Source organism: Epinephelus fuscoguttatus, linkage group LG24 (assembly GCF_011397635.1).
Source record: "Epinephelus fuscoguttatus linkage group LG24, E.fuscoguttatus.final_Chr_v1".
NCBI lineage: Eukaryota > Metazoa > Chordata > Actinopteri > Perciformes > Serranidae > Epinephelus > Epinephelus fuscoguttatus.
Window position 1 is genome coordinate 16,224,847 of NC_064775.1, and position 25,498 is coordinate 16,250,344.

The 25,498-nt window shown below is 41.5% G+C and overlaps 1 protein-coding gene across 3 annotated transcripts in view; it reads right to left on the reverse strand.

Moving 5' to 3' along the window:
* Nucleotides 1–25,498, reverse strand: part of LOC125884727 (histone deacetylase 4-like) — a 74,592-nt gene that overhangs the window by 20,241 nt on the left and 28,853 nt on the right. For all 3 annotated transcript variants that reach the window (XM_049569863.1, XM_049569864.1, XM_049569865.1), the window contains 5 exons: nucleotides 24,020–24,327; nucleotides 18,301–18,451; nucleotides 14,810–14,933; nucleotides 11,664–11,782; nucleotides 104–232 (listed from right to left, as the gene is read on the reverse strand). In XM_049569863.1, the coding sequence (XP_049425820.1) occupies nucleotides 104–232; nucleotides 11,664–11,782; nucleotides 14,810–14,933; nucleotides 18,301–18,451; nucleotides 24,020–24,327 (831 nt within the window). The remainder of the gene's footprint in view (nucleotides 1–103; nucleotides 233–11,663; nucleotides 11,783–14,809; nucleotides 14,934–18,300; nucleotides 18,452–24,019; nucleotides 24,328–25,498) is intronic.

Here is a 25,498-nt window from a genome sequence, read left to right on the forward strand (position 1 = left end):
GAAGCACACACACATGAATTAAATACAGTCACATGAACATACAAAAAAACAACAACTTTTGAACATCAGACAGCTGTGTGTTCGTATGTTCTGTGTCCCTCACCTGCCATGTCGAGCGAGCGCTTTTTGGCGGTGGTGATGGGGCTGTCTCGACGACGCAGCAGCGGACTGCTCCTCCTTTCGCTCACCTTCTGCTTCAGCCTGGAGCGCAGCTTCAGGTTGGGCTCGGAGGCTGAGAGAGGGATGGAGAGAGACGAACCAAACATCATGATTGATTCATACATTCATTCATGGTCTGAGTGCTGAACTGCTGCAGAACATGGTGGAGAGAATTTACTCAGCAGTTATATTTCCTGCCTTTTCACAATCATACGAAACACCATCATGATGTTACAGTTGAGGATCGTAGTTGATCCAACCCTCGCTCCTCCACAGCTCCACCCTCTCGTCAGGACTGTTTTCCTAACCCTCTCCTGCCTGCTCCCGCTGGATTTCTGACCATTACCGCCCGCTCCCGCAGAGTGATTCCTATTCCCGCCCATTACCGCAGGGTGTGTCAGCTCCTGCCTGCACCGACAAACATTCTGATCATACATGCCTGTACAATACATTGATTATCAGTAAATTAAGTCTTCTTCCATCCCGCAGGGAAACACATTATTTTACTGTGGTATAAAGAAAGATATGCATACCTGTCGCTAATAGGTAGCGAAATAGCTTTAGTGCATAATTACATTCATAATTGCAGTAATTCTGGTGTCTCTGGGGTTCGGTGTTGGTCTAGTTATCTGTAATATTCCTGATAAGTTCTTCCAAATGTCTGACCCGTGGGATCCCAATCCCAGTGCAGTCCTCAAGTTCAAGCTGACAAACAAGTGAATGATGTCACAGTAGCTATGTCCATTATTTTCCACAGTTTAATGTCTCCAACAAAGCTAAATGCAGTCCTACCTAATGATCGTTAATGAGGAGCCACGCCTGGGTCTGATTACCTGCTGTACTTATAACGAGGTGTGTCATTTGTTCTTGGTGCAGGCTGAGAATGAAAAGCTTTTGTGATATTTGTGTGAATAATTACACTCTGTAGAATCTACACAAGTTTATTCTCAGGTAAACTTGATCTGCAGTGTGCCAATTCAACTATCAAATTACAAAATTGACATCTACTTGTATCACCTCTGATAACTGGGTGATTTTTGATTCCTGCCAGCTGCAGCTCAGACGCCAACACCCCTGTCAAGCCTCCTTGATGTTAAACAGATAGCAGGCAGCTGTGCAGCTTTAGACGAATCAATCCAAAGGGTGGGAGAGTTACCTGAGCTACAGTCTCACAGGCTTTCAGCTTAAACTGGGAGCTCCGCACATTGATCTGTCGCGGAGCGCCTTCCACAGAGCCGCTCTGTTACGAAACCTGTTTGGTGGACAAACTGTTATATGCCACTGCTCATCTACCGTACCCTTCCTCCCTCCTATTTAAGTGCTCTCCGAACACGCCAAATTCTGATCCACTTTCCCAACGACACTGCAGCTAAAAAGCAATTACCTCCAATTTGGGAGCCATGTCTGATTGCCTAAAGGCCCTCTGGTCTTTTGTGAATGCTGTCACAGAGTTGTGAATGGAGACAGGGAGAAGGGAACGGCATGTCACCTTGGCTCCAGCCACGGAGGCTCATGCTCAGTATAAAAAAAAATGAATAACAATGAATGATAATGAATACTCTGCCCTGCCAATCATCAGCCTCGGATAATTTCACTCTTCATTATCCCATTTTTAATCATCAAAGGAGAGCTAAATCCAACAGCGGTACTCCACTAACTCTGAAAATGACATAATCTGCTACTATATTTCTTAGTTTCAAACTGAGTGTACAAATATTGAAACGCTACTTTACATGGTTCAAACTTCCTCAAAAAATCCTTTTAGGAAACATTCATCAAACACTCGTCTCCCTTCACAGTGTCAGGTAAAAATAAATGTGTGGAAAACAGTGAAGTGTGAAGAAAGTGTGAAGGTACAGTAGCACAGAGTGGGAGGGAGAGATCAGTGCAGATGGAGTCAAACCAATTAATGTCAGTGGAGACAGTTCACTACAAATTTCATTGCATTTCAGAGGCTCCCTGTCTGTGAATTTGTTTTTCAGATCTTTGGAGACAATGAAAATGAAATTATTGTGAAAAAGAAAAGAATAAGAGCTGCAAGAATCTAGAACAACAGGGTGAAAAACTAACTAGTAACTAAATATTTTGTCAAAATTGAGACCAGAATCTGACTTTTGACATATATAAAATTGATACGCCATAAAATGTGGAATTTTCTATAATAACATGTTAAATTTGCAGGAACTACAAAACACGAGAGTTAGATGAAGATGATTTACCTTTTTTTTTTCCAACCTGTTTCCTGCCATTGACAAAAACTTAGCTTTAGCCGTTTAGAGTGTCCAAATGTATACAGTAGTATCTGCTGTTATCTGATATTTACCTATTTTTCATCCTAAAAAGCATAAAACTGAAGTTTTACAATGTATATACTGTAGCTGTAGGGTTGCAACGGTATGAGATTTTCACTGTATGTAAACCGTCGCAGAAAATATTGTGGCGTATTACAGATTTTATATTATCATCAGTCAGAATAATCCTTAAAGGAACAAAAATTGAAGGGTTATTCTTGGTTGAACAAATTTTGTTACTATAAGTGAAACTTGAAACCATTAATGGAAGTCTGTGTAAAAAGTCTTTCCTTTAAAAATAACTAACATAAAGGGGAGATTCTCCGTCAAGTTGCTTTTTTTTTTTTGCAATATCATAAATAAGTAAATGTACACGGTATGATTATTGTCGACCTTTACATCACGGTATACCTTAAAACCGAAAGCACACTTTCAGCAAAGTAGCCCTCAAACTTCCAAACTTTTGTCCTTAATTTCATTGTTTCTGTAGTTACTGCTATCAAATTAAAGTTTGATGAAAAAGTTTTTAATATAAGACATCTTCCTTAATTCAATCTCAGAATAAAAGTTGAAGCCACATCCATGAAGATGAGCCAAGAGTCAGTTTTCATTAAAAAATGACAAGAGGGTCTCAAAATGATTCTTTTGTCACATAAATTAAACATAATTCTGACTTTCAAATTGTGTTTCAGTGGCTACGGTTACATGATAGCTTCTCATTCAGAATGAAATAAATCTGAATGAAATCATTCAGAATTAAAGTCTTTCCAGGTAGTTTACATGGGAAATATTAATTCTGAATGAGGGTTTACATGGGAGATCAGTTCAATCGCCTTTATTCAGGTCTGCGCAAAGTTTGGGGCAGGGAAGGTTTCTGATTGGATAGGGGGCGGGGCGGATGTTACGTGTTTACGTTTACCGGAAGAAAACACTGTATAGTCCTCGCTCCGGATAACAAGATGTTTGACGACGCCGTTCTTAGTGCCTTTTTCAGGCTTGTTTTGCTTGTATTCTTGAAGCAGCAGTACAACAACAACCTTGTTCTGCTAATGCTTCATCTGTTGAGGAGGAGAAGGGAGGCAGAAGGTCAAAGAAGGGAGATAGAAGACCATGCTGTGGCGAATGGAAACCGGTGAGTGCAACAAGTCCGACTGCTCTATCTCAGCCTGTTGCTATGCAGCCTGTTGCTATGCAGCCCGTTGCTATGCGCGCTATATACGTTATCGCGCCAGAAGGGCAAGGAAACGAGCATGCGCAGAAAGACCGGAATGAACTTAAAGAGGAATGAGTGTACACATGCATACAAAATTCTTTCATTTGGAATGACAAAAGGAATAAACCACCCCCTTTAATTGGATTTAATTTTCAATCGGAATGACCGTTTTTCAACTGGAATGACCGTTTACATGACCACTTTTAATCGGAATGGCCTTTCATTCCGATTAAAAGTGGAATTAAACTGTGCATGTAAACGTACTGACTGTTTTCAAGTCTGGGTAAAGCAAAATCAATGAATTTTTACTTAGCAGACGACGGTAGACAATACTTCTTGAAAACATGTGAAAAGACTGGGAACTGCATCATACTGAACTGTGGAGTTAGACCACTACACTGTTTTTTCCCATCATTTCTGTGTCCAGGATTTTTTGGGCGGGCCTGAAATCACTGTTCAACGATGCACACACAATCCCTCCACAACTACGTAAAAACTAATGTTAGAGCACATAGCATCAGTGTAACAGTGTTCATCCCCTGTGCCTATGAGCAGTGAGTTTGCTGCATTCCACAAGCCCTCTTAGCTCTTTCACTCTAATACAGTGGTTCTCAAATGGGGGTTGTGGTCCAAAAGTGGGTTGCAGGTCCATTCTGAATGGACCGCAAGTGACTTGCAAACGTATCAAGTTTGTAAAAAACACACTTTATTTTGAAGTACAGTGAATTTCCAGCACAGAGCTTTTATTTTGAAGTGCTGTTTCCTGCTGTAGAGTGAGTGATTAATGGACAGCTACTTCACAGAGACAGCAAACTAGCTCGATGACAAGGTCAAACGCAAGTATGATGCTGAATATATTAAACTGTGTGGACCTTGAACTAATGACCAAGGAGAAATCTGGACCCCGTGGCTGGACCAGTTGGGAACCACTGCTCTAATAAATACATGGACAAACATCTTCATTAAATGCCACAATCATATAATAAGGTTAGGATCACGTTTTTTCTGTGTGCAAAAAATTCAGAACATATTTATTTTCAATTTACCCAGACTTTAAAGAAGAAACTTAAAACTATCTGTGATCAAGGCTGAATATCATAATATCATGATCTTGATATTACAACGCAAAAACTGCCACACATTCCATTTAAAGCTCCTAAAAATTATTTGTCACACTTTAATCTGAGGACAGTAATTAGCCTCGTCTGACTAATTAGGTTTTGGAAAAGTATGAATGCACCCAAAATCATCACAGAAAAGGTATAGTCAAAGCCAGGCAGAATCGATGTGGAGAATGTCAAAGTAAAAAGAGGTTTTCTCGGCCTTTTGAGTGGACTGAAGAGAAATAACATAATGTGGTGCTTACAGAAATGTAACTGAAGTGATACAAAGTGGTGTTTCAGAAAGAAAACAGTGTATCAGTCATATTTAAAGAGGTTGTGTAACTGTGCAGTGAGTGTGTCTTGGACCCATCTCCTCTTAATTATCTGATCATTGCATATATTTCCATTTTGGTAGATTCATTAGCTTGACTACATGACTTGCATGAATATCATTGCAGTTTATAACTGGAAATTAAACCCATAGTGTTTAGCCTTTGCGTGACCTGGTGCTGGTATATTTTGAACTAATTCATAAAGGCTTTGTTAGGAAGCATGAGCACATACAATCACACATGATATCAATGCACAGATTGTGCATTGTCACCATGTTAAAATGGGCCTCACAACAGAGGTGAAAGGCTGTGTATGTGAGCGACATCCTGCATTCAGCCTCATGTTGCTTTGTATTCATGGGTGAGCTGCTCAGTCTGCTTATCAACCGACGCCATGTACTGTACAGTACCAGTCTGCCTATGTGCCATTGTGTCCATGTGAAGGACTAGCTGGCCCAGTTAGCCTACAAAAAGACACATTCGCTCATCAGTGGAAAGAAAGGAACACTATGCCTTCCTCTGCCTCCATCAAAGAGCATGGAGTCAAAAGGACTCAAACTTTCCCACCCCGTCAACATCTTTCGGATGCATTCATGTGTATGTGCAAACATGCTCAAGACAAGGCATATTGTATGTTCATGTGATGCTCTCTCATCCCTAAATGTTCACTGCATAAGAACAGTTAATGATTTTAAAGGCTTTCAGGTTTTCAGGATACCGTTGTCACGCAACTCTTTTCCCACTACACATTTAGATGATCACATTTATTATAAGGGCATTAAAGTCAGTTCTGCTGAAGCTTCACAGGAGCTTTTCAAAAATATTTTTAGGCATTTTTTCTATTATAATAAGATTTTAGATACAAAAATAAAACAAATATTTTTTAAAAATCTTTTCTAGTCCAAACTTTTCTTTGTTATATATGTCAGAGCCATTCAGGAAGATTTATAACGCAAAGATAAAGCAGTGAAGTGACTGACAGGAAGAACAGGCTACATTACAGATGAGGCAGACACCACAGTAGTGTTAGCATCACATTACAGAGACCACCGTGCACCTCACAGCTGAGGCATCCGGTGAGACAGAGCCTGGGATTCCGACCCCCGACAGCTTCACCGTCAGGTGTGAGGGAGCCTGCTGTGCCTCCGACAGCTTGACAGCTCTCACTGTTACTGTGACACATTATAGTTTGTAAAGTTAAAAAGCTCCAGCAGTTACTCACTACAATAATCTAGTGTCCAGTGTTCTAAAGTGGTCTGTTAAAGTTCGTTGTGTGTTTGAAATGATGAGTGTCCTCACTATGAGAGATGTTAAAATTTGTCTGCCCTGTGCTGTAGGAGAGGTGCCCACTCGGTGTAAGCTACGAGGGGACCTCACATGTTTGCATTATAGTGCTGCTCACACTGACACCAAACTCTGACTCTGTCACATTAGTAAATGTTGGGTAACATTAGCCACGTGATGCTAATAGTCATCCCTGTTAGTGATGTGCGGGCCAACCCGTGACCCGCGGGTCTCGCGGGTTACCCGTGGGTCAGGTCAAGAAATGTTCACTTTATTGGCGGGGCAGGTGGGGCGGGTCATTAAAGATTAAATATGTCGGATATAGCCTACTTGTTAACAACACTCTTGTAGGTTAGGTAAATGCATGTTACGTAACGTAACCTGCGACCTGACGTCACAAAATCGCCAAGCAGCAGCCACAACAAACCAGAATCAATGAAGCGGTGAAGATGGAAGAAGAAGTGAGGGAAAGATTACAGTCGGGAGAGTACAGAGTTAAAAGAAAAGAAGGCCAAGCTGCTAAATCTCATGTTTGGTACAATTTCTGTGAGGCAGTTAGTGCAGCAGATGACAGCAGCATTGGCTACGTGAAGTGTGATTCCTGTGATAAGCCATACAAGCATGAGAGCCACAAGACGGGTACGTTAATAGAGGCGGGGGCGGGGTGGGGTGGGTTGTGAAAATAGATGCGGTTGTGCGGGCAGGATGGAGCGGGTCAAATTATTTCATAAATGCAGGACCCACGGGTTGGAAAAAACCCCGACCCACGCATCACTAATCCCTGTCACTGTGTGTTACTCTGTCCCAGAAGCAGCAGTCTCATGATAAACAGAGAAAGTGGGGTAAGGAGGGGCTGGGCGAATCAATACACTGTGCGCAGCTCTACAATGAAATGAGATTTTACTCTTTTAATTAGTCACATTTGCGGTGAAATTGTGGTAACTGGACAAAACTGCAAGGTTGCTCAGAATTAACAAGAACTGGCTGAATTTGAGTTAATTGTTGCGATCACAACATCATGAAATCCTGGAAGTACTGTAAGTTAAAATCCTTAAAGAGACAGTTGGAAATCAGCCACAGAGATGTCTGCCTTCTCTCCAACATAATGAAACTAGATGACATTCAGCTTGTGGTGCTCAAAGCACCAAGAAATACATCTGAAACTGAACAGCGTTGTCCACAAGGACAGTGGCTGCAGACCCTGGAGATGGTCCTTCAGTGTTGTGTCTAACCTATTTAACAGCAGCAACAGAAAGTTTGCTGATTTTTTCTGATGTTAACTTAGACTGTGTTCGATTATTTTTGGGATTACTTGAGTACTTTATAATAACTCTACAATAATTTAATGTGAGTGCTCCAATATGGAAGTTACTTAAAATGCCCATCCCTAATTCCCACATGAAACTGCTCACAACAAGGTCTGTGGATTATCTTGAGTAACCAGGTCATGATTTCTGGAATGAGACACTGCTGTTGAGTTTTTTCAATTTTTTTTTTTTTTTTTTGGCGCTGGTGCCATCTAGTCCCATTATATTGGAGAGAAAGCAGACAGTTCTACAGCTGATACCTCCAACACTCGGCAACTCACACCAAAACAATCTAGACTGATAAATAACACTACAGGTAAGAGAGAAAATATGAATTTGGGGGTGACCTGTCCCTTTAAGATTTACGAATTCCATTTTCCTACAATTCATGCAATAGCAATAGCCATTTAATGTACTTATACTCTGTAATATCCTCTCTATACGGTAGTTTTCACTGTTAGTGGGACTGAAAGAGAGCGATGCAGCTCATAACTCAGCGTTATTGTTTGTAATTTTATCTCACTGTTTACTGTTGACTCTACTTAGAGCATATCGGAGCTGTATCCAATTACTGTCATAAAACGTTTTCACATTTATCTGTTGTCATGCTGTTCTCATTGTGCTGTGGATGAGAGTTAAGGGCTACACTAAATTTCTAAAATGTAGAACGGGAGATGGGAGATGCACAAAAGAGCGCTGTTGCTTCCTTTGACCGTTGCTGGGAGCCCAGGGTGCCAGTCCTCTATTTTATGGCCAGGCGGTGATATAAAAGAGCCTCTAACCTCTCCCAAGCTGGCATTACCATAAGTAAACCCCGCAAAGCACGTCATCGCTGTGGGCAAATATCAGGGTGGCACAGGTTCTCTCCTCTCTCGGCAGGCGAACACAATCATAAGCCTTATAGAAATGAAGCGACGAACTGACACTCCAGGGATGATCTTTTCACTCCCCGCCACCTTCCCGCCTTTTTTATTTTCTCTACATGCACCAAGTTATTGGGAGTGTGTTGTCATTTTGCCACTTGCTGGATTTAGTTTAAATCCAGCTTGCCAGCTCCCCAGTTCTGTGCTCTCATCTTCTGTTTCTCTGCTTTTAAAACACTCCCTTCATCATCTACCTCAAATGTTTTTCTTCACAAGACAAAAGTGTTTTGAGGTCGTTTAAACGGTCAGTGAAGCCACCAAAAGCATCCCCACTCTCATCATCCTCTCTCCATCCTCCTGTTTGTCACTGTTCTATCATCTCGACTTCCCTCCCTTTTTGCTCTTCAATTTCTCCTCCTTTCTTCCTCTCTTCCTCCCTCTCTTCTTCTCCTCTCCCAGGGTGGAATGTGGCTGTGTGGGCCAGTGTCAACTGTGGTCTATCTGCAGTCGTAGCCAGCAGCCCGAAGGCTCAGAGTCAACAGGGCTGGAACGCTGGCTGGAGCCGCCTGCCGCCGCTGCACTAAGTGAATAATTGCACTGTAAGACGACCGCTGCTTCACGGCTACACCACCACACACACCACTCGCACTTTACGCACACGAAGCTGTACACATACACACACCTGACAATTACACACTGCAAACAGCTGGTTTTACTCTGTAAAAGCTTCTGTACTTTGAAGCCAGACAACGTTAGATTGTAGGCCACAAGAAAACTTTATTCCAGTGGTGCACTCTGCAGCATTGTAGAAGCTCTAATGGGTTTTGACAAGATTTGTCACCCATTTAAAAGAAAAAATGGTGCTCTATGCAGTGGTACAGCTACTGCTTAAAGCAACAGTGTTTCTGGGATCACTTTTATTTACATATAGCACAAGATTACACAGTCCTCCACAGATAAAGGGCAATAAGATAGCAGTAAAAGTGAAAGTAAAACTAATTAAAAGCCAATTTAAAGTCAGATGTTGTAATTACCCTGCCTGCTGTGTTTTCAAAGCCGAAGGTGGTCAATTAATTTCTTGGAAAATACAGCCAATAATTATAAGTTACATGGCTGGGCACAGAAAACATGAATAAAAGTTTAAATTAAATAAAGTTTAAGAAACTACTCATTCTTACTGAGGCTCCTGAGTTAACAAATGGCTGTTGTTAAAATGTTTTGTGAAATTTAAATCAGTCTCAAAAACCACAGAAAGATGGATTTACAGGCTCCTGTTGGACCAGAAATCGGCTGAAAAGTGTTTTTACAAGCTGACAGAGATTGGTTAATTTCTCAACCTGGGCATACACTACCATTTGAGCCTGTTTTAGAATGTTATTTAAATCCAACTCCCACTGTACAAGTAATTGTCTGCAATGTAAAGCCAAAGGTATTAATTTATGTGCCCACGCTGTGCGGTCCAATCGTCAGGCCATGTCCTGAGTGCTCACGCTGTACACGTAAAATATACAATAAAATGGTTTGTTGGCCCCTGCAGTGTTCTGGCTATTGACAATTATCAATAAAGATTCATTTAAAAGCTCAGGCAGGCAGGTAGAAGTTGCTTGCAGAGATATAGTTCACTACAATGTAGACACAGACGTCCAAAAAAAAAAAAAAAAAAAAGCTTATAAGTCCATTTTTACAAAAAAAAAAGGTCAGTCCAAGCTTAGATTTCCTCCATCTGTTGGTATCCCTCTCTTTCGCTTTCTTTTTCTCATATGCACACACACATACATGCACACACACACACACACACACACACACACACACACACACACACACACACACACACAAGTTACCAGCAGCAATAAATTAGCTGGATATAGGCACCACAGTACAATTGATAGAGAAAAGAGGCAATAGTCTTGCTGTTTCATGGCTCTGCTTCAACTCTGCGAGAGCTCAAATTTGGTCAAACTCTAAAACAAAGTCATGCAGCTCAAAAATCTTGGAGAAATTGGCTTAGAACAGTGTATGCCAAGCTTAAGAAAGTAAAATTAATTATGAGTTAAATAGATAGACACAGAGAGTAAGTAAAGGTTTGTGTGTCATGAAAAGTTTCCGTTTTGTAGCATAAACCATGTTGAAGCAGATCACTGCTTACATGCTCAATATTTGTTTTAGGTCCAAAGCTTTTATCAGCATTTAATATAAAAAAATTATTGGACTTCCAAGACTGTGAGCAAACAGTGGACCGGTGATGGGTTCACTGTGTGTGTGTGTGTGTGTGTGTGTGTGTGTGTGTGTGTGTGTGTGTATCATCAGCATAACAGTGAAAAGAAATATTGCAGTTGTTAATTGCTTGACCCAGAGGTATCGTGCAGATTGAAAACAATAAAAGGGCCAAGAATAGAGCCCTGGGGAACCCCAAAAGTAATTGTTGCACTGCTAGAGGAGATGCTCCCAGCTGACACAGCCCTCAAATAGGATCTTTTAGAGCCAGTTAGTTTTAATATGCAATCATCGAACAAATTAAAGGCTGCAATAAGGTCTGGCAACACAAAATTGTACAACAGCCAGCATCAGAGTGTTGCTAAATGCCTCAAATCTGAAAGAACCTAAGCTAAATATATATAAATATGTACTGTCCTTCCTAAATTCTTGTCTGAGAGGAGCAATTTTGATAAAAATCACTAATTATTACCACTGTCAGCATTAAGAACAAGTTTTTGAAGATGCTGCTGAACAACAGCTGATTTAAAACCACCCCTAAGGATAAGGGACTGTTAAAATCTAATAAAACATCAGGTGCTAAAATGTTTAAAAAAAAAAAAAAAAAAACAAAAACTCTCACACTCTATTGAACTCTTGAACCACCTACGCTTCTACTCTCTCTAACACTCTCATGTGGGGTATGCTGGGAGACCCTGACAGCCTAATGTGGATGTGATTAATGGTGCACCGCTCTGATGCCATCTAAATTATGCTAGACGTGAGTCTGCATAGCGACTACTGGACGTTACAGTTGTGTGTGTAATCCTCTCTGAACGTGAGCTTGCATAGGACAAATAGCCAGCTTTGCACTGCCAAAACTAAGAGTGCAAGAGTGTGTGTGTGTGTGTGATGTACCGGTCTTTCGCAGTGGGAAGTCATCCCGGGGGTTGTAGACACCCAGCACAGGGTGGTTGTAGGTGGACACACCAGTCTGTGGGGGTGAGCTCTGGTCCAGAGAGCTGTGTTGGGTTTTGCTATGGAACAAAAACACAGTATTAAAAGGTGACACCAAGATACCAAAATCATGTGAAACAAGGTCAAACACTCATAACTTAGTGGACATGTGACTGCATAAGTAATCCAAACAAAGTAACTAACTTCATGGCTGTCAAAGATCTGTATGATTAACGCATCATGCAAATCCTTTGGCAAGGCCGCAGACATGTGCTGCCATCTGCTCACTGCCTACAGAATAAGGTGGTGTTTGTAGGCAAAGTTAAGCCGAGTTGGCTTCGGACCAAATGCATGTTCCTGACGAGCGGATGTACACACTCATCTCTTCCAAAACTGAGGGGGCAGATGAGTCCAACGAGTGGAGAGAGAAAGGCATAGAAAAGCGGAGACAGGCAGATATAGAAAGAGAAAGTTTGTATCACTTTGAGCTGCTGAAAGTCAACGCTTGTGGGTGTTTCATTGGGTCACACATCAAGATTATGTAACATTGTTTATTTGGTTATGTGTTTGCATTTTATGGTTTAAGTGCTTTTTATTGTGCCAAATGAAATGCATAATCATGGAGAAAATACTTTGGAAATTATGTCCAGCGCTTGTGGGGGCGGCAATAGCTCAGTCCATAGGGACTTGGCTTGGGAACTGAAAGGTTGCAGGCTCAAGTCCCTGTCCAGACCAAATACGGAGTGTGGACTGGCAGCTGGAGATGTGCCAATTCACCCCTGAGCAAGGCACTGAACCCCCAACTGCTCAGGGCACCTGTCCAAGTCACTCTGACATCTCTCTTCTTAATGCATGTCCTGTTTGGGCTTGTGTGTGTATTCAAGCTTGTGTGTATGTAACAACAGAGTGAAAAATGGAATTAAAGTGTATCTTCTTCTTCTTCTTCTTCTTAACTACAATATACATTAAATATTTAAGGGTTTATCTTGATATAATTTGATAGAAATATAATAAATGTAAAATAAATGTTCAATACAATTAAACCAGCCGTACATCGCTAAAGAGGCCCACTAACGCACCTCAAACACTAGTTGCCACCTACCATTTCACAAAGGAAGAAGAAGACGGGACCAGCCACTATGCTAATGGGTATAGTAACGTTTTAACGTTACAACAACGTTCATCGCACTTATATTGCCTCGTTATTGTTTTGGCCACAGATAAGAACACTGGGCTGCCCCACAACTGAATTCACCACATAACGTTAGCTATAGTAGCTGTATGGGTAGTCGACTCATTTGATGCTAATGGTAAGTTAGCAAGGTAACATGACAGACTTGACTACATGAAATGTGTTTATAACTGTAACAAAAAAATACTGACTTCACTTGAGATTTTTTTTTCTTTTGTCGATTTCTTTTGTCTACATTGTCTTCACAACGGATTTGACTTGCTGCTGACCAGAATTAGTGTTTGGCATGTTCTGACAGCAAAGACTTCAAACCAAATCTAACCATCTGGTTTCTTCAACTTTCACTCAGGAGCAACAATCAGTCTTTAAAGGTCTAGTGTGTAGGATTAAGTGCCATCTAGTGGTGAGGCTGAAGGCTGCAACCAACTGGAGCTTCTCCTGTGTGCCAAGCATGTAGGAGAACTGCAGCAGCCGATGCAAAAACACCAATGTCCCCATCTAGAGCCAGTGTTTGGTTTGTCCATTCTGGACTACTATAGAACATCATGGTGAACTCTCTGCTCCATGTGTAGATAAAAACAGCTCATTTTAAGGTAACAAAAACACAGTGATTCAGTATAATTGTACTCAACTAAATATGAAACGTGGTACTTTTTTATCCACTACACTCATCTGACAGCTGTTGTTACTATTTTTTTTTTTTTGTTATTGTTGTTTGTAATTATGTTAATACAAAACATATGAACAGCTTCCAAAACTTGGACTTTTACTGAAGCAAAGAATCTGAATACCAGGGAGACCAATAATCTCTCCCATTAGACAAGCAGTACAAATACAAAAAGAGATGAAGTATTTAATTCAGGTAACTTCCATTTGTTTGCATAACCATGTTACCACGTTACTAACACAATGAAAGCATATGACATGTGACTACCAGAGCGAACAAAGAGGAAAAAGCAAGTGTACACACCTGCAAAGGGCTGCAGATATGCTACAATAAACATTCAAGGCCAAGCCTTCAGTGTAAGAGCCCCTATCATCAGCTTCCAATATCCTGCTTCTCATGTGTATGTGAGTGTGCATGTATGTTCCCATCTTTGTTTCATAACCCTGCCTGATCTGTCTCTCAGTCAGGCTCACACAGTGAGGCAGGTGAGGAAGAGGGGACGACACAATCTAATACATTATTCAGCTGCAATCAGAGAGAAATGACAATGATGGTGCAGTTAGCTTCTACTGTATTCAACTGCTCACAGTCATTACAAATAACTGCAGGATAAAACAGCAGCCATGACATATAAATTGTTTTTCAGCTTGCAAATTGACAGGAGTGATAGTGACAATGTGAGACAGGTGATGATGTCAAAGGATTCTCCTTTAGAGTATAATGAAAAAAACACACGCTGAGAGCTAAATCTAAATTATGCTATAACCTGTCTGCTTTTCTTTTCTGCCCCTACTGATCCTTTGTAACCTGAGAAAATGGTCTGGAATTCTGTGAAAAACATGGGAAGAAGTCAATGAGCAGAAAGTACAGAAAAACTTACCTGAAAATTGGCAATACAGAGAAGAAAAAGTATAAAGTACTACTTCTTATTATTTATAGAATTTTTATTTTCTTAACCTTATATTTTCCTGCAATTTGAAAGACATTTCTGGCCAAGTTGCTTATGACCTTTTCCCCCTGATTTCAAAGGAAATTAAACCAATTTGCTCAGGGCTGAAAAGTTTAAATACGTGTGAAAGACTGGCGGCTTCAAATAAGCCCTCTGGGTTTTTTGCCTCTACCTGCACTGTATTTCATTATTCACTTTTCTTGCCTATTTTGTGTTTTAATTGCACAAGAACACAGCACATTAAAAGTGATGTCAATCCAGGTTTCAAAGGGTTAATTGGAGCATTAACGGCTGCTCACCGGTACCAGTAGGGGGCGTCATTGTGGAGCCCTCCTTGGTTGAGGCTCCGCTGGGCCAGCGCCTTCTTCTTATTCAGGACAAACTCCTGAAGCCGCATCTTCACCTCTGTACTTGCAACGGCACCTGAGGAGAGAAGAGGAAAATGAGATATACACCAACTGCCAAAAAAAAGCCATTAATATTTTTCAAGGACATGTAATTTGACAGAGTTTCAATGCGTTTTGTGGGCCAGAATTGTCCACAACAACTGACTGTCAAGACCTTGTAGAAGGTTTGTGCCCGTCTATGAAAAAGGCCAAGCTACCATGGGCAGTCAGCTGGCACATGCTTCCTGTAATAAAATGTCTCACCATAATTATACTCCACAGTTTAATTTTTAACTCAACATCCAGTTTTCCCATTTTATTCCCCTTCAGGTAGTTTTAACTTTGAAATAAATCAAAACCCCAAAAAGGAAACTCAGGCTTTCCAAAATTTGGCTGCACTGCGGGAGTTTGTAATGACTGACCCACCAGTGGTTCAGTGAGGTTTAACAGCTTTTTAATTTTATAATAATGACAGCCATGTGGACAATTCTTAAATAATTGAGGGGCATATTTGCTTTTACAAAGATGACAGCACAGTACAATATCAGGTGATGCCCTTATCTGAAGCAATTAGTCGACTGGCAGAAAATCTATCTACAACTATTTGATGACAGTTCAATCAAATAAACCAAACATTCTCTGGGCTCGAGCCTTTCCATTTTGAGAAATTCTTACTTTTTTATGTTTTAATATAATTGTAAATTAATTCTTTGGGCTTTTGACTGTTTGAGGACATCGTCTTAGACTTTATAAAACTGAAACTGACATTTTTATACTTTGTAATGACATTGTAGAGACCAAACAATTAGAACAAACTTAGAGCATATTGTAATTTAAGTGGTCTGAGAGATAATTACATTTCTGACTTATCAACAAGAGAGTCTCAAAGAGAGTCTGACAGTAAATAAAATAAAATGTGTAAATATCAGTGAGGTGGAGAGAAAATGTTGCTAATAGTTTAGCCTTCTGCTAACTGGTGCCAAAGGCTCACGGCCGTGGCTTCACATATGTATGTAGCTTATGTTAGCTAGAGCTTCACATCATAGTGTGTCATCCTCCTCACTCCCTGCTACTTTTGACCAACTTGCAAGGAGGGGAAATAATCTGAATTCAGCCAGGAACTGGACAGCCCCAACTCTCCACCAGAGCAGCAAACTTTCTGTTGCTGCTGTTACACAGTTTCGACCAGGCATTACTGCTGGCCACCCGCTTGCTGTGACACCCGGTGCTTGTGTATTTGTGCTGGCCAAATTTGAGCCTCTACAGCCACCGACTAAACCTCCAGAGCTGCTGCCTGCTCTCCTCCCAAGAAAGCAGTCCACAGTGGCGGGGAGTTACATGGAGGGACAGTGAATTGGCTAATGTTAGCTAGCTAATTCTTGTCTCATTTGTAGTCTAATAAACAGAGAGAGAGAGAGAGAGAGAGAGAGAGAGAGAAGGGCAAGATGGAGCTGAGCAAATTAACTGTGTGTAACTCTATGATGAACTTAGATTAAATCAATGTACATGAAATACAGGTTTACTGTATGAAGCGCGTGGATATACCTGTGGTCACTGGTGGGAGGGGCTTAGGACAGAGAGAGGGAAGCTGCAGGAGGAGGGTTGATGTTCAAATTCTGCCTTTTTTTTTTTTTACATTTTCCAAATGTCTGCCTGCCCCAGCTTTAATTGATAATGAAAATAAATATCAGCTTTACACCTATCCCAAGGTGGGATTTCGAAACATAAATGCAAGATAAAGAAATGAAAACAATTAAAAGTGCTGAGAAAATTGATCACAAACAGTCCTCACACAGGTACACGTGAGCTATCTGTCGTGTTTCCATCATTTCAGAGGACATTACATTGACTTACATTCATTTCCAGGAGACTTACTCTTACCATAACCACTGCTTGCCTAACATTAACCCAAGTCTTCACCCTAAACTTTAATGATTCACGTCACGGGTTTTGTGTTTTGTCCCCAAAAGGAAGGCAAGTCCCCACAATGTGACCGTGAAAACAGATTTATGTTCCCACAACATGAGTAATACACACACACACACACACACACACACACACACGACTCGCACAGATGCAGCCTGGATCTGTAACCACTTTCCATATAGTGTGTAAACTGCTCTCAAGGACTCCTGTCCACTCGTTTTCAATGAACTGTTGAGAGACATCCAGCAGGCAGCGGTAATAACTTGGCTTTGCCCTCGCCAAGGCCACCGGCTAATACAGCTCGTTTACCACAGTAAATACACAGGTTCTCCAAGTAAAATGGAAATACACAGACACGCAAACACACACAGACACACAGACACACACTGTGAATACTGATCTCAACGGTCCTTTCAACCATGGAGCGTTTTGAATGCAGAGTTCTTGCTAAATGGTTCAGACCCCTGGCAGACACCACCAAACAGGGAAACGGTGATGTGTGGGGGTCCCAGAAATGTTCCCAAATGCATTCAGTCTGAAAAGCTCAGTTTAAAAAGTGATAACAGTTACAGAGGAGTTGTTGCTTACTCTGACTGTTTTCCCTGGTATCTTTAGTACATCATTTCTGAGAAGAAGTGTGAAACGTTTCACAATAATTTTTCCAACAACTGCTATTCTCTTGTTTTCTTTCCTCCAGTAGTTGTTGGTGCCCTTTATGTGGTAATGTGTGAATACATGCTGCACCGAGGGTGAGAGAAAACAAAATAAAACCTTACTATCTGAATTAGGTGTCAGACTGAGTTGAATTTTCAAGACTTTGTTTAAAGGAACAGTGTCTAAGATTTGAGGGGATTTAGTGGCATCTAGTGGCTGTTTGGCTCGTTGCAGTCGAACCGCTAGCATGGCGCCTGCTAATATTTGTTCATCAAGATCTACACGTTCATGAGGTTTTTATCAAGAGCCGAATTATCCACAGAGGTCTCTTCCTCTCCAAAACAAACAGTTTCATGTTGAAAAAAATCATTGTTTTTCCGATGCTGCCAGTCGCAGAGGGGCTGCAAACTACAGTGGCTGACACAAAAACACAAATGTCCCTTTCTAGAGCCAGTGTTTGTCAAGGTTTGTCCATTCTGGGCTACTGTAGAAACATGGCAGTTCGACATGTCGATCTCTGTAGAAGAGGAACTACTCCCTGTGTAGATATAAACGGCTCATTCTATGGTAACAAAAACACAACATTTTGAGTGTTCAGGTGATTGCACACTAAAGAAAACATACTTATTATATTATATTCCATTTCTGCCGATATATCCCTCTAAATCCTACACACTGTGTACTTTGGAAAATATGTTCAACTATCAGATGTGCAGAAAAAACAGGTTTGAGCTGTTCCAAAATATGTCTGGTGGACAAACTTTACTTTGGATTTAGCGCTTCTCAGTTTCCCATCTTGTCACAGTACTGTATCTGCAACTTACTCTCTTGTCCTCTCTCCTTGTTCTTCAGCAGCAACAGTTTCTGTTCCCTCTGCTGTTTCTCCAGCTCCTGCTCCAAACGGTGGTTCTCCATCTTCCTCTGATGCTCCAGCAGCTCCTGTTGGTGCTTCAACGCCAGGAGCTCTTGCTGCTGCTGTGGGAAGACACATCCGAATCAGGTCAGTAAAAACTTCCAGCCATGTATTAAAACTTTTTGTAAACCTATATATCAGGACACGCTTCTTAATCCCTCTTAGCTGCGAGATAAGATCACTTAGAGATAACTTCTTGTGTTCGGATCTAAATGTAATTAATTCATTACTTTCTCGTCTTTAAACATCTATTTACATTCAACTCCTGGGCTGCTTAAGTTGCCATCTGAAATAATTAAGTCTGACAGCTGTTTGAAGCAATAAAATAAAACCTTTGCAATTCTATAAAAACCTCAGGCCACGAGCTTAAGCCTTTAAATAAATATAAACAATTTAACTGGGGATGAGGCTTTAGCAAGACACATAATCCAATCTGCTCATTTCCTCATCACTCCAGAAAAGAGGGAGAAGAGCATCTGTTAAATGCTTTAAATGCAAAAAAATCTGCCTTCCCGAGGCCTTTACACTGGAGGAACAAACACAAGTGTGGCTCGACGGTTTGTCCTGTCACCAAAAAGGTCAAAAATAAAATGCACATGAAAGCCAAAATGTGCTCACAAACACCTACTCGTCTCATTGAAGTGTCCTTGAATGAGACCCAGAACTCACGGTGAGTCACCGCGAATAAGAGCATCAATTAAATGCTACAAATGCACACTGAAAGCTGCTTTTGACTTCTCCGGAGCCTTAATACATGTCTTCGACCTAAGGCACCAAATCAAGAGTCCTAATTACTCTTTAATGTCTCTGTAATATACAATAAATAGGCAAGCTGTCTGTGCTTGCTCTCAGCCAGCTCCATAATGACCTCTTTCTGACGTGCCAAAGAACCGACACCCTCTTCTTCCCCTTATCATCACACACCCAATGGCAATATTTGATCAGTTTACTGTAACTGCATGTAATCAACTTCTGATGGTGCTTTTAAACACAGTCAATAGACGCTCAGTAGCTGGGACATGCTCTTGTGTTTACCATGAGGGCAAATCAAATGTTTGAGACAAGTCTGAGAATAAATTAGTGGCTGAAGGTGAGAGGAAGGTGAGGCAAGGCTCGTGAGAAAAGCACATCAGCTCTCTGGCCCGCTTCCAGTCCAGAGCCTCCATCCTTTTTTTTTTTTTTTTGCCGTTCAATCAACGTTGGGGATGGGGTATTGAGTGGGTGGGAAGGCTCAAAGAAACCTCCCCACCCACATACACACACAAACACATGCACCCAAAACCCCTGTGGCTCAATAGACCAGAGATGAACACACAGAATTCCCCTTTTGACGAAAACTGTGAAGAGCTTCAGGGTAGCTCTCACTTCATGAGGGTTCCCTGTTGTCGACAAGAAAAGTGCCGAAGTTTGAGTGAATGTGTGTGTAAATGCAAGTGTGTGCTGCTGATCCTGCTGTGGGAGCAAACTAGGCATGCATGTGACTGTGTGTTTGCTGACATTTGAGAGGATGTGTATGTTTTAATGCCTGTACAACACGGTGTGTGTCTGTGTGTGTGTACACAGGGACTGTGAATGGGGCTGATTGAGGACGGGCCTCCCTGCCCAGGCTGTGCGTCACTGGCCTCCACCTGAGTGGTCCTGCAGCCCCACCACAGGCCAGACAGCCCTTCGGACAGCATCGCTCATCCCTCAACATCACAAGACGACCTGACAGAAGGGACACGGCAGTCCCACAAGAGGAAACGCACAGTGGAAACTATAGTTCATAAATACCATTGAGCTGCAGGAGCAAAGCACAATGTGAAATATGCCTGAAGCATCTGCAACAGACTCTTACATTACAGATGGTCTGTAGAAGAGAGCAGAAGAAATGAATGGAGACAGGAAGGAATAAAGACAGCAGAAGAAAAGAAGGAAGAGAGGAAGGATATAAGACACATTAAGGACAGAGGAGGGCAATTAAAGAGACAGAAAAGAAGGGTAAGTGCAAAGAAGAAAGAGGAGGGGAGGACAAGGAGGACAGGAGGACAGTAGAGAAGGAAGAAAAAAGGAAAGAAACAGAAAAGCAACAATAGAAGGAAGGAAAATAAGAAAGAAAGAAGACAAGATGACAAGAACAAGAAAGGTGACAGGAAAAAAGGAAAGAACGGAGAAGAAGGGAGAAGAGACAGGAGACAGGAAGGCAATAAGGAAGTAGAGGGGAAGGAGGCAAGACAAGATGACAGTAAGAAAGACAAGAAGAGCAAGACAGAATAAAGAAAGAAGAGATGGAGGATAAGAAGAAAGAAGACAGGAAAGGGGAAAAAGAGTGGATGGGAAGAGAGAGGGAAGACAAAAGGGCAGTAAGGAAGGAAAAGAGCAAAGAAGGAAAACAACAAGGGCAGTAAGAAAAAAATGAGGCAAAAAGAAGACAGGAAGTTGTAAAGGAAGCGAAAACAAAAAAGGAAAAAAGAAAGAAAACAGGAAAGAAGTAAAAGAGTTGGAGAGGAAGGAAAGAGCAAAGGGAACTTAGGAAGTAAAGAAAGAAGCAACACATGGAGGAATGGAGAAAAGAAGGAAAACAGGAAGACAATAAGGAAGGTGGGAGGAATTTAAGGGAAAAGTAAAGACAAGGAGAAGGATGACAACATGACAGTAAGACCGACAAGAGGGGCGACAGGGAGGAATCAAGGAAGAGGAGAAAGAAAGGGGACAGGAAAATAAGGAAAAGGGGAAGAGGAGGAAGGGAGGAAAGACAAAATGCATTAAGGAAGCTAGAAAGAAAAGAAGGAGACCAAGCAGGTTAGTGAAACAAAAAATTAAGCAGGAAAGAGGAAGTGGTGAAGGAAGAGAAAAATGAAGGAAGACAAGAAAGCAGAAAGAGGAGAAAATGATGAAGGAAAGAACAGAGGGAACATATGATGTAAAAGAAGGAGGAATACAGGTAGGAAGGGAGAAGAAAGAGGAAAAACAGAAAGAGAGTAAGGAAGAAAGACAGGAGGAAAGAAAGTATATAGAAGAAAGAAGTATGATAGGAAGGAAGGGGCCAAGGGAAGAAAGAAGAGGAGAAAGGAGGACTGCAGTAAGGAAAGGAGAAGAAGAAAATCAGAAAGACAGTAAGGGAGGAAGAAAGGAGGAAAGAAGATGGAAAGAAAGGAAGTAAACAGAAGACAGAAGTAGGAGAGGAAGGAAGGAACAGAGGGAAGAAGGAAGTGGAGAAAGGAAGAAAACGGGAAAGATGAGGAAGAAAATCTGAAAAACAGGAAGAAAAGAAAAAGGAAGACAGGAGGAAAGGAAGTAGAGAAGAAAGAAGGAGACGAAGAAAGGAACAGAGGGAATAGGAAAGTGGAGAAAGGTAGAATGCGAGAAGGAAAGAGAAGAAGAAAGTCAGAAAGACAGTAAGGAAGGAAGAGAGGAAAAAGGAAGACAAGAGGAGAGGAAGGAAGGAACAGAGGGGAGAAGGAAGTGGAGAAAGGTAGAATACAGGAAGGAAAGGAGAAGAAGAAAATCAGAAAGACAGTAAGGAAGGAGGAGAGGTGAGAAGTAAGACAAGAGTAAAGGAAGTAAATAGAAGAAAGAAGGAGGAGAGAAAAAGGAAGACAGGAGGAAAGGAGGTAAACAGAAGAAAAAAGTATGAGAGGAAGGAAGGGTTGGCGGGAAGAAGGAAGGAGAAAGGAGGAATACAGGAATGAAAGAAAAAGAAAATGAGAGACAGCAATTACAGAAGAAAGGAAAGAAGGAAGATGGAAAGACAGGAAGTAAATAGAAGAAAGGAGTCAGAGAGGAGGGAAGGAACAGAGGGAAGAAGAAAGTGGAGAAAGGAAGAATACAGGAAGGAAAGTAAAAGGAGAATAAGGAAAGGAAAGAAGGAAGACAGGATGAAAGGGACTAAATTGAAGAAGTAGGAGAGGAAGGAATAAACAGAGGAAAGAAGGTAGACAGGAGGAAAAGAAGTAAAGAGAAGACAAAATGAAGCAGGATGAGAAGAAGAAAAAGACACAAGGAGAGAATAAAGACAGTATATAAGAAAGAAATGAACAGAAAGACAGACCTGGAGTATGAATCAAGTTGCACACGAGGAATTAAAATCATTAAATTCAAACTAATGTAATCCTGCACATTGCAATCAAATCTTCTGCCCCCACAATCCATTTTTAGACCTTTTACTCTGAGAAGTAGTTCAGCTGAATATGTGTGCATTACCATTCATATTATAGCGGTAATATTCTAAAGAGAACAAACAGTAGAATATTTTTACATGACATTTCAGCCCCACAGGAGCTGTGCGCTGCTCTCAGGGGCCCTGATGTATTAGAGCTTCAGAGTGTGGGCGTGCTGATCTAGATTCACTTTGTATTTCCAGGTCACTATGATACGAGCGTGTGATCCCAGCTTCATCTGCTATATGTCATGCACCGCTCGACGTGTAAAGTAAGTCTGACTCAAAGTGTCATTATGTTCTGAAGAACAAATACAGTGGAAGCATCAAACATTGGCTCTTCATATTAAAACATGCTCCTGAACATACAGTATGTAATACTGGATGCTGATATTTAAAGTAAGGTTACAGCAGGATTGGCGCATAAGGGTTTAGTTATGTAACACACCACCAGCACTACAAAAGTCCATCTTTCACACATTTTCTGGATCTAAACACATCCTTATATTGCTGTTATCCATCCCTGAAGTTGAAGCAAATGAAGCCAAAGTGCCTCCTTGTTCTCTGCTCCCTCTTTACTCGGAGCAAAGTGATTTAAAGCTGACGGAGCTGCTCTCTGTGTTAGTGAGTTCAGTCTGTTAATGAAGAATCCTGTGGCAGACTAAATCAAGCACTGCTTCTGCTTTGTTTAGTAAAGTTTTAAATAGGTTCGGGCTGCAAGCCTGCTGCTGTGTTTTTGGATTGTTGCCTCTTGGAGGAGTTAAATTAAAACTTGTTCTCTTGCTTTAACTGTATTTGTTGATGTGTTTTGTTGGCTGCTGACTGTGCACAGCGTTAATGATTGATGATTCTGTTTTTCCTTGAAAATAAAGGCCAAATTTACTCAATATACAATCTTTGAGGAGGCTGATATGCTGGATATTAAGAGGTATAATTGGAGTTGTAAGCAAGTCCCTGGACAAAAGTAAACTTTTACTCAACTTTGAAAGAAAATGGTTTGAAAATATTTTGTCAAAACAGGGATCTCAACAGTTAACTCTCAATCATTTAACCCCCAAGATAATTTCTGACCAGGTACACAAGTTGGTCTATGGATAAATTCTGCTATGCAACGGGTAAGCTATCCACTGCTCTATATTTCTCACTGTCCAGTTTGGGTGGGAGCTAGCTAGCATCGCCACTCATTCCTGACCCACTGAATATAAATATATATGGCGGCCACCTTTGGGTCTTCTGTAAGGTCACCTCGGTGAGTAAGCAGCTTCATTTTGAGCTACAAAAACCCTTTAGCATTTTTAGCACCATTAGCAGTGTCGGCACGGCTAGTGGTGCTAACGTTACATTAGTTAACAATGCTAAAGGGGTTTTGCGTCTCAAAATAAAGCCTCTTATTCACATGGGTGGCCACCATGTTTACACAGCAACCCAGGGCTAGAGTAACATCTCACCGTTGTTCTTATCAAATACCCCTTCAATGATGTAAATGACATACCTTAATGTGTTCCTGGAGCTGGGCCTCGTGCTGGCGAGACAGCTGCTCGTGCTGCCGCTGGAACTCGGCGATGAGGATCTGCCTCTGGATCTGCTGCTTCTGCTTCAGGGTCAGCAGCTCCTGCTGCAGCTGCTGCTCACGCACCGACGCCCCCACCACGCCCCCGCCGGCCTGGCCGGACGACTGCTGACCGGGCGGGGAGAGCGAGGACACCTGCTGCTGCTGTTGTTGCTGGTGATGGTCCACGCGCAGGTCCATGGGGATGGCGGCTGGAGGGAGACGCAGGGGCAGCGCCGAGTTGATGTCCACTGTAGGGATGGAGGGGAGAGACAGAGAGAAGTTAGAGCAGAGCAATCATAGTTGAGAATGACAAAAACTTACTGTCAATTTTTACAGCTGAATGTGAATAAATCAAAGCCCTTGTTATCTATGTTATCTAAAGTGTGTACCTGCTCAGAGATCCAGAACTGAGCAGCATCATTGAATGATTCAAAGCTTTGAGGTCTTAATTAATAAGTTCTTTATTTTTCACCAGCTTTTATGCAACTTTAGAGACGGAAATACATAGCTGCAGATTTTCATTCTGATGATGACACTCTCATGTGTACAAGCAGGAGTCAGAAGTGTCCTGAAGCCTTGAAGCGGGACACTGAGCTCTGTGGCTGCTCTGTCAGCTTCCCAGTTAGCCAAACTATCTCTGCAGCACCAATTTGCTGCAAAAGTTTCAGTGTCTGGTCTATTCTCTTTTCTGTATTATTTTAGTAATAGCTTCGCATCACTGATAGATGAGCAGATGCACATATATACACACACACGCACAAAACTCAAACACAAACACAAGCAGATAGACCATTGGGTCCCAGTACCAAATTTTAGGTACACAACCAGCACCGGTATCAGTTCGAATGTGAACGTAACCCAACCCTAGTACAACTAACATTAATTAGACTACTACTTTATTTAGAATTGACAATGTAAGGGTCAAAGATTAAAATAAAGATTTAGCTGACACTCTTACCTAAACACACAAACAGTGATATCAGAGAGATACATCAAATTAGCAGAGCTTCACCTGATAATAAAACACCAGTATTGACTGTTATTTGACCTGCCATCCCAAACAAAGGTCTAAATCTTTAGCATCTATCAAAAGTAATCAATCAGCTGACATTTAAAGGTGGAGCGGTGCTTCAAACCCCCACATTGGTAACCATCTTCCATTTTTTAAACCATAGCAGAGCGTATTTCAATAGCTAACCCTGACCTCTGACCCCTCTGTGAACGAGGTGATGACATAATGTTCTCATGGGAACTGATAAAGCGTCACAAAGAGTGACATTGATGCCTTAAAAAAAAACAAAGACACCCTGCTACACATACACACAACCCATGACTAATGCTACAGTTACACGTGAAGCCCGGCGACACCTGACAAAGATTGCATTGACCCGGCGAGGTGCAGACCTTGAGCCGGGCCAG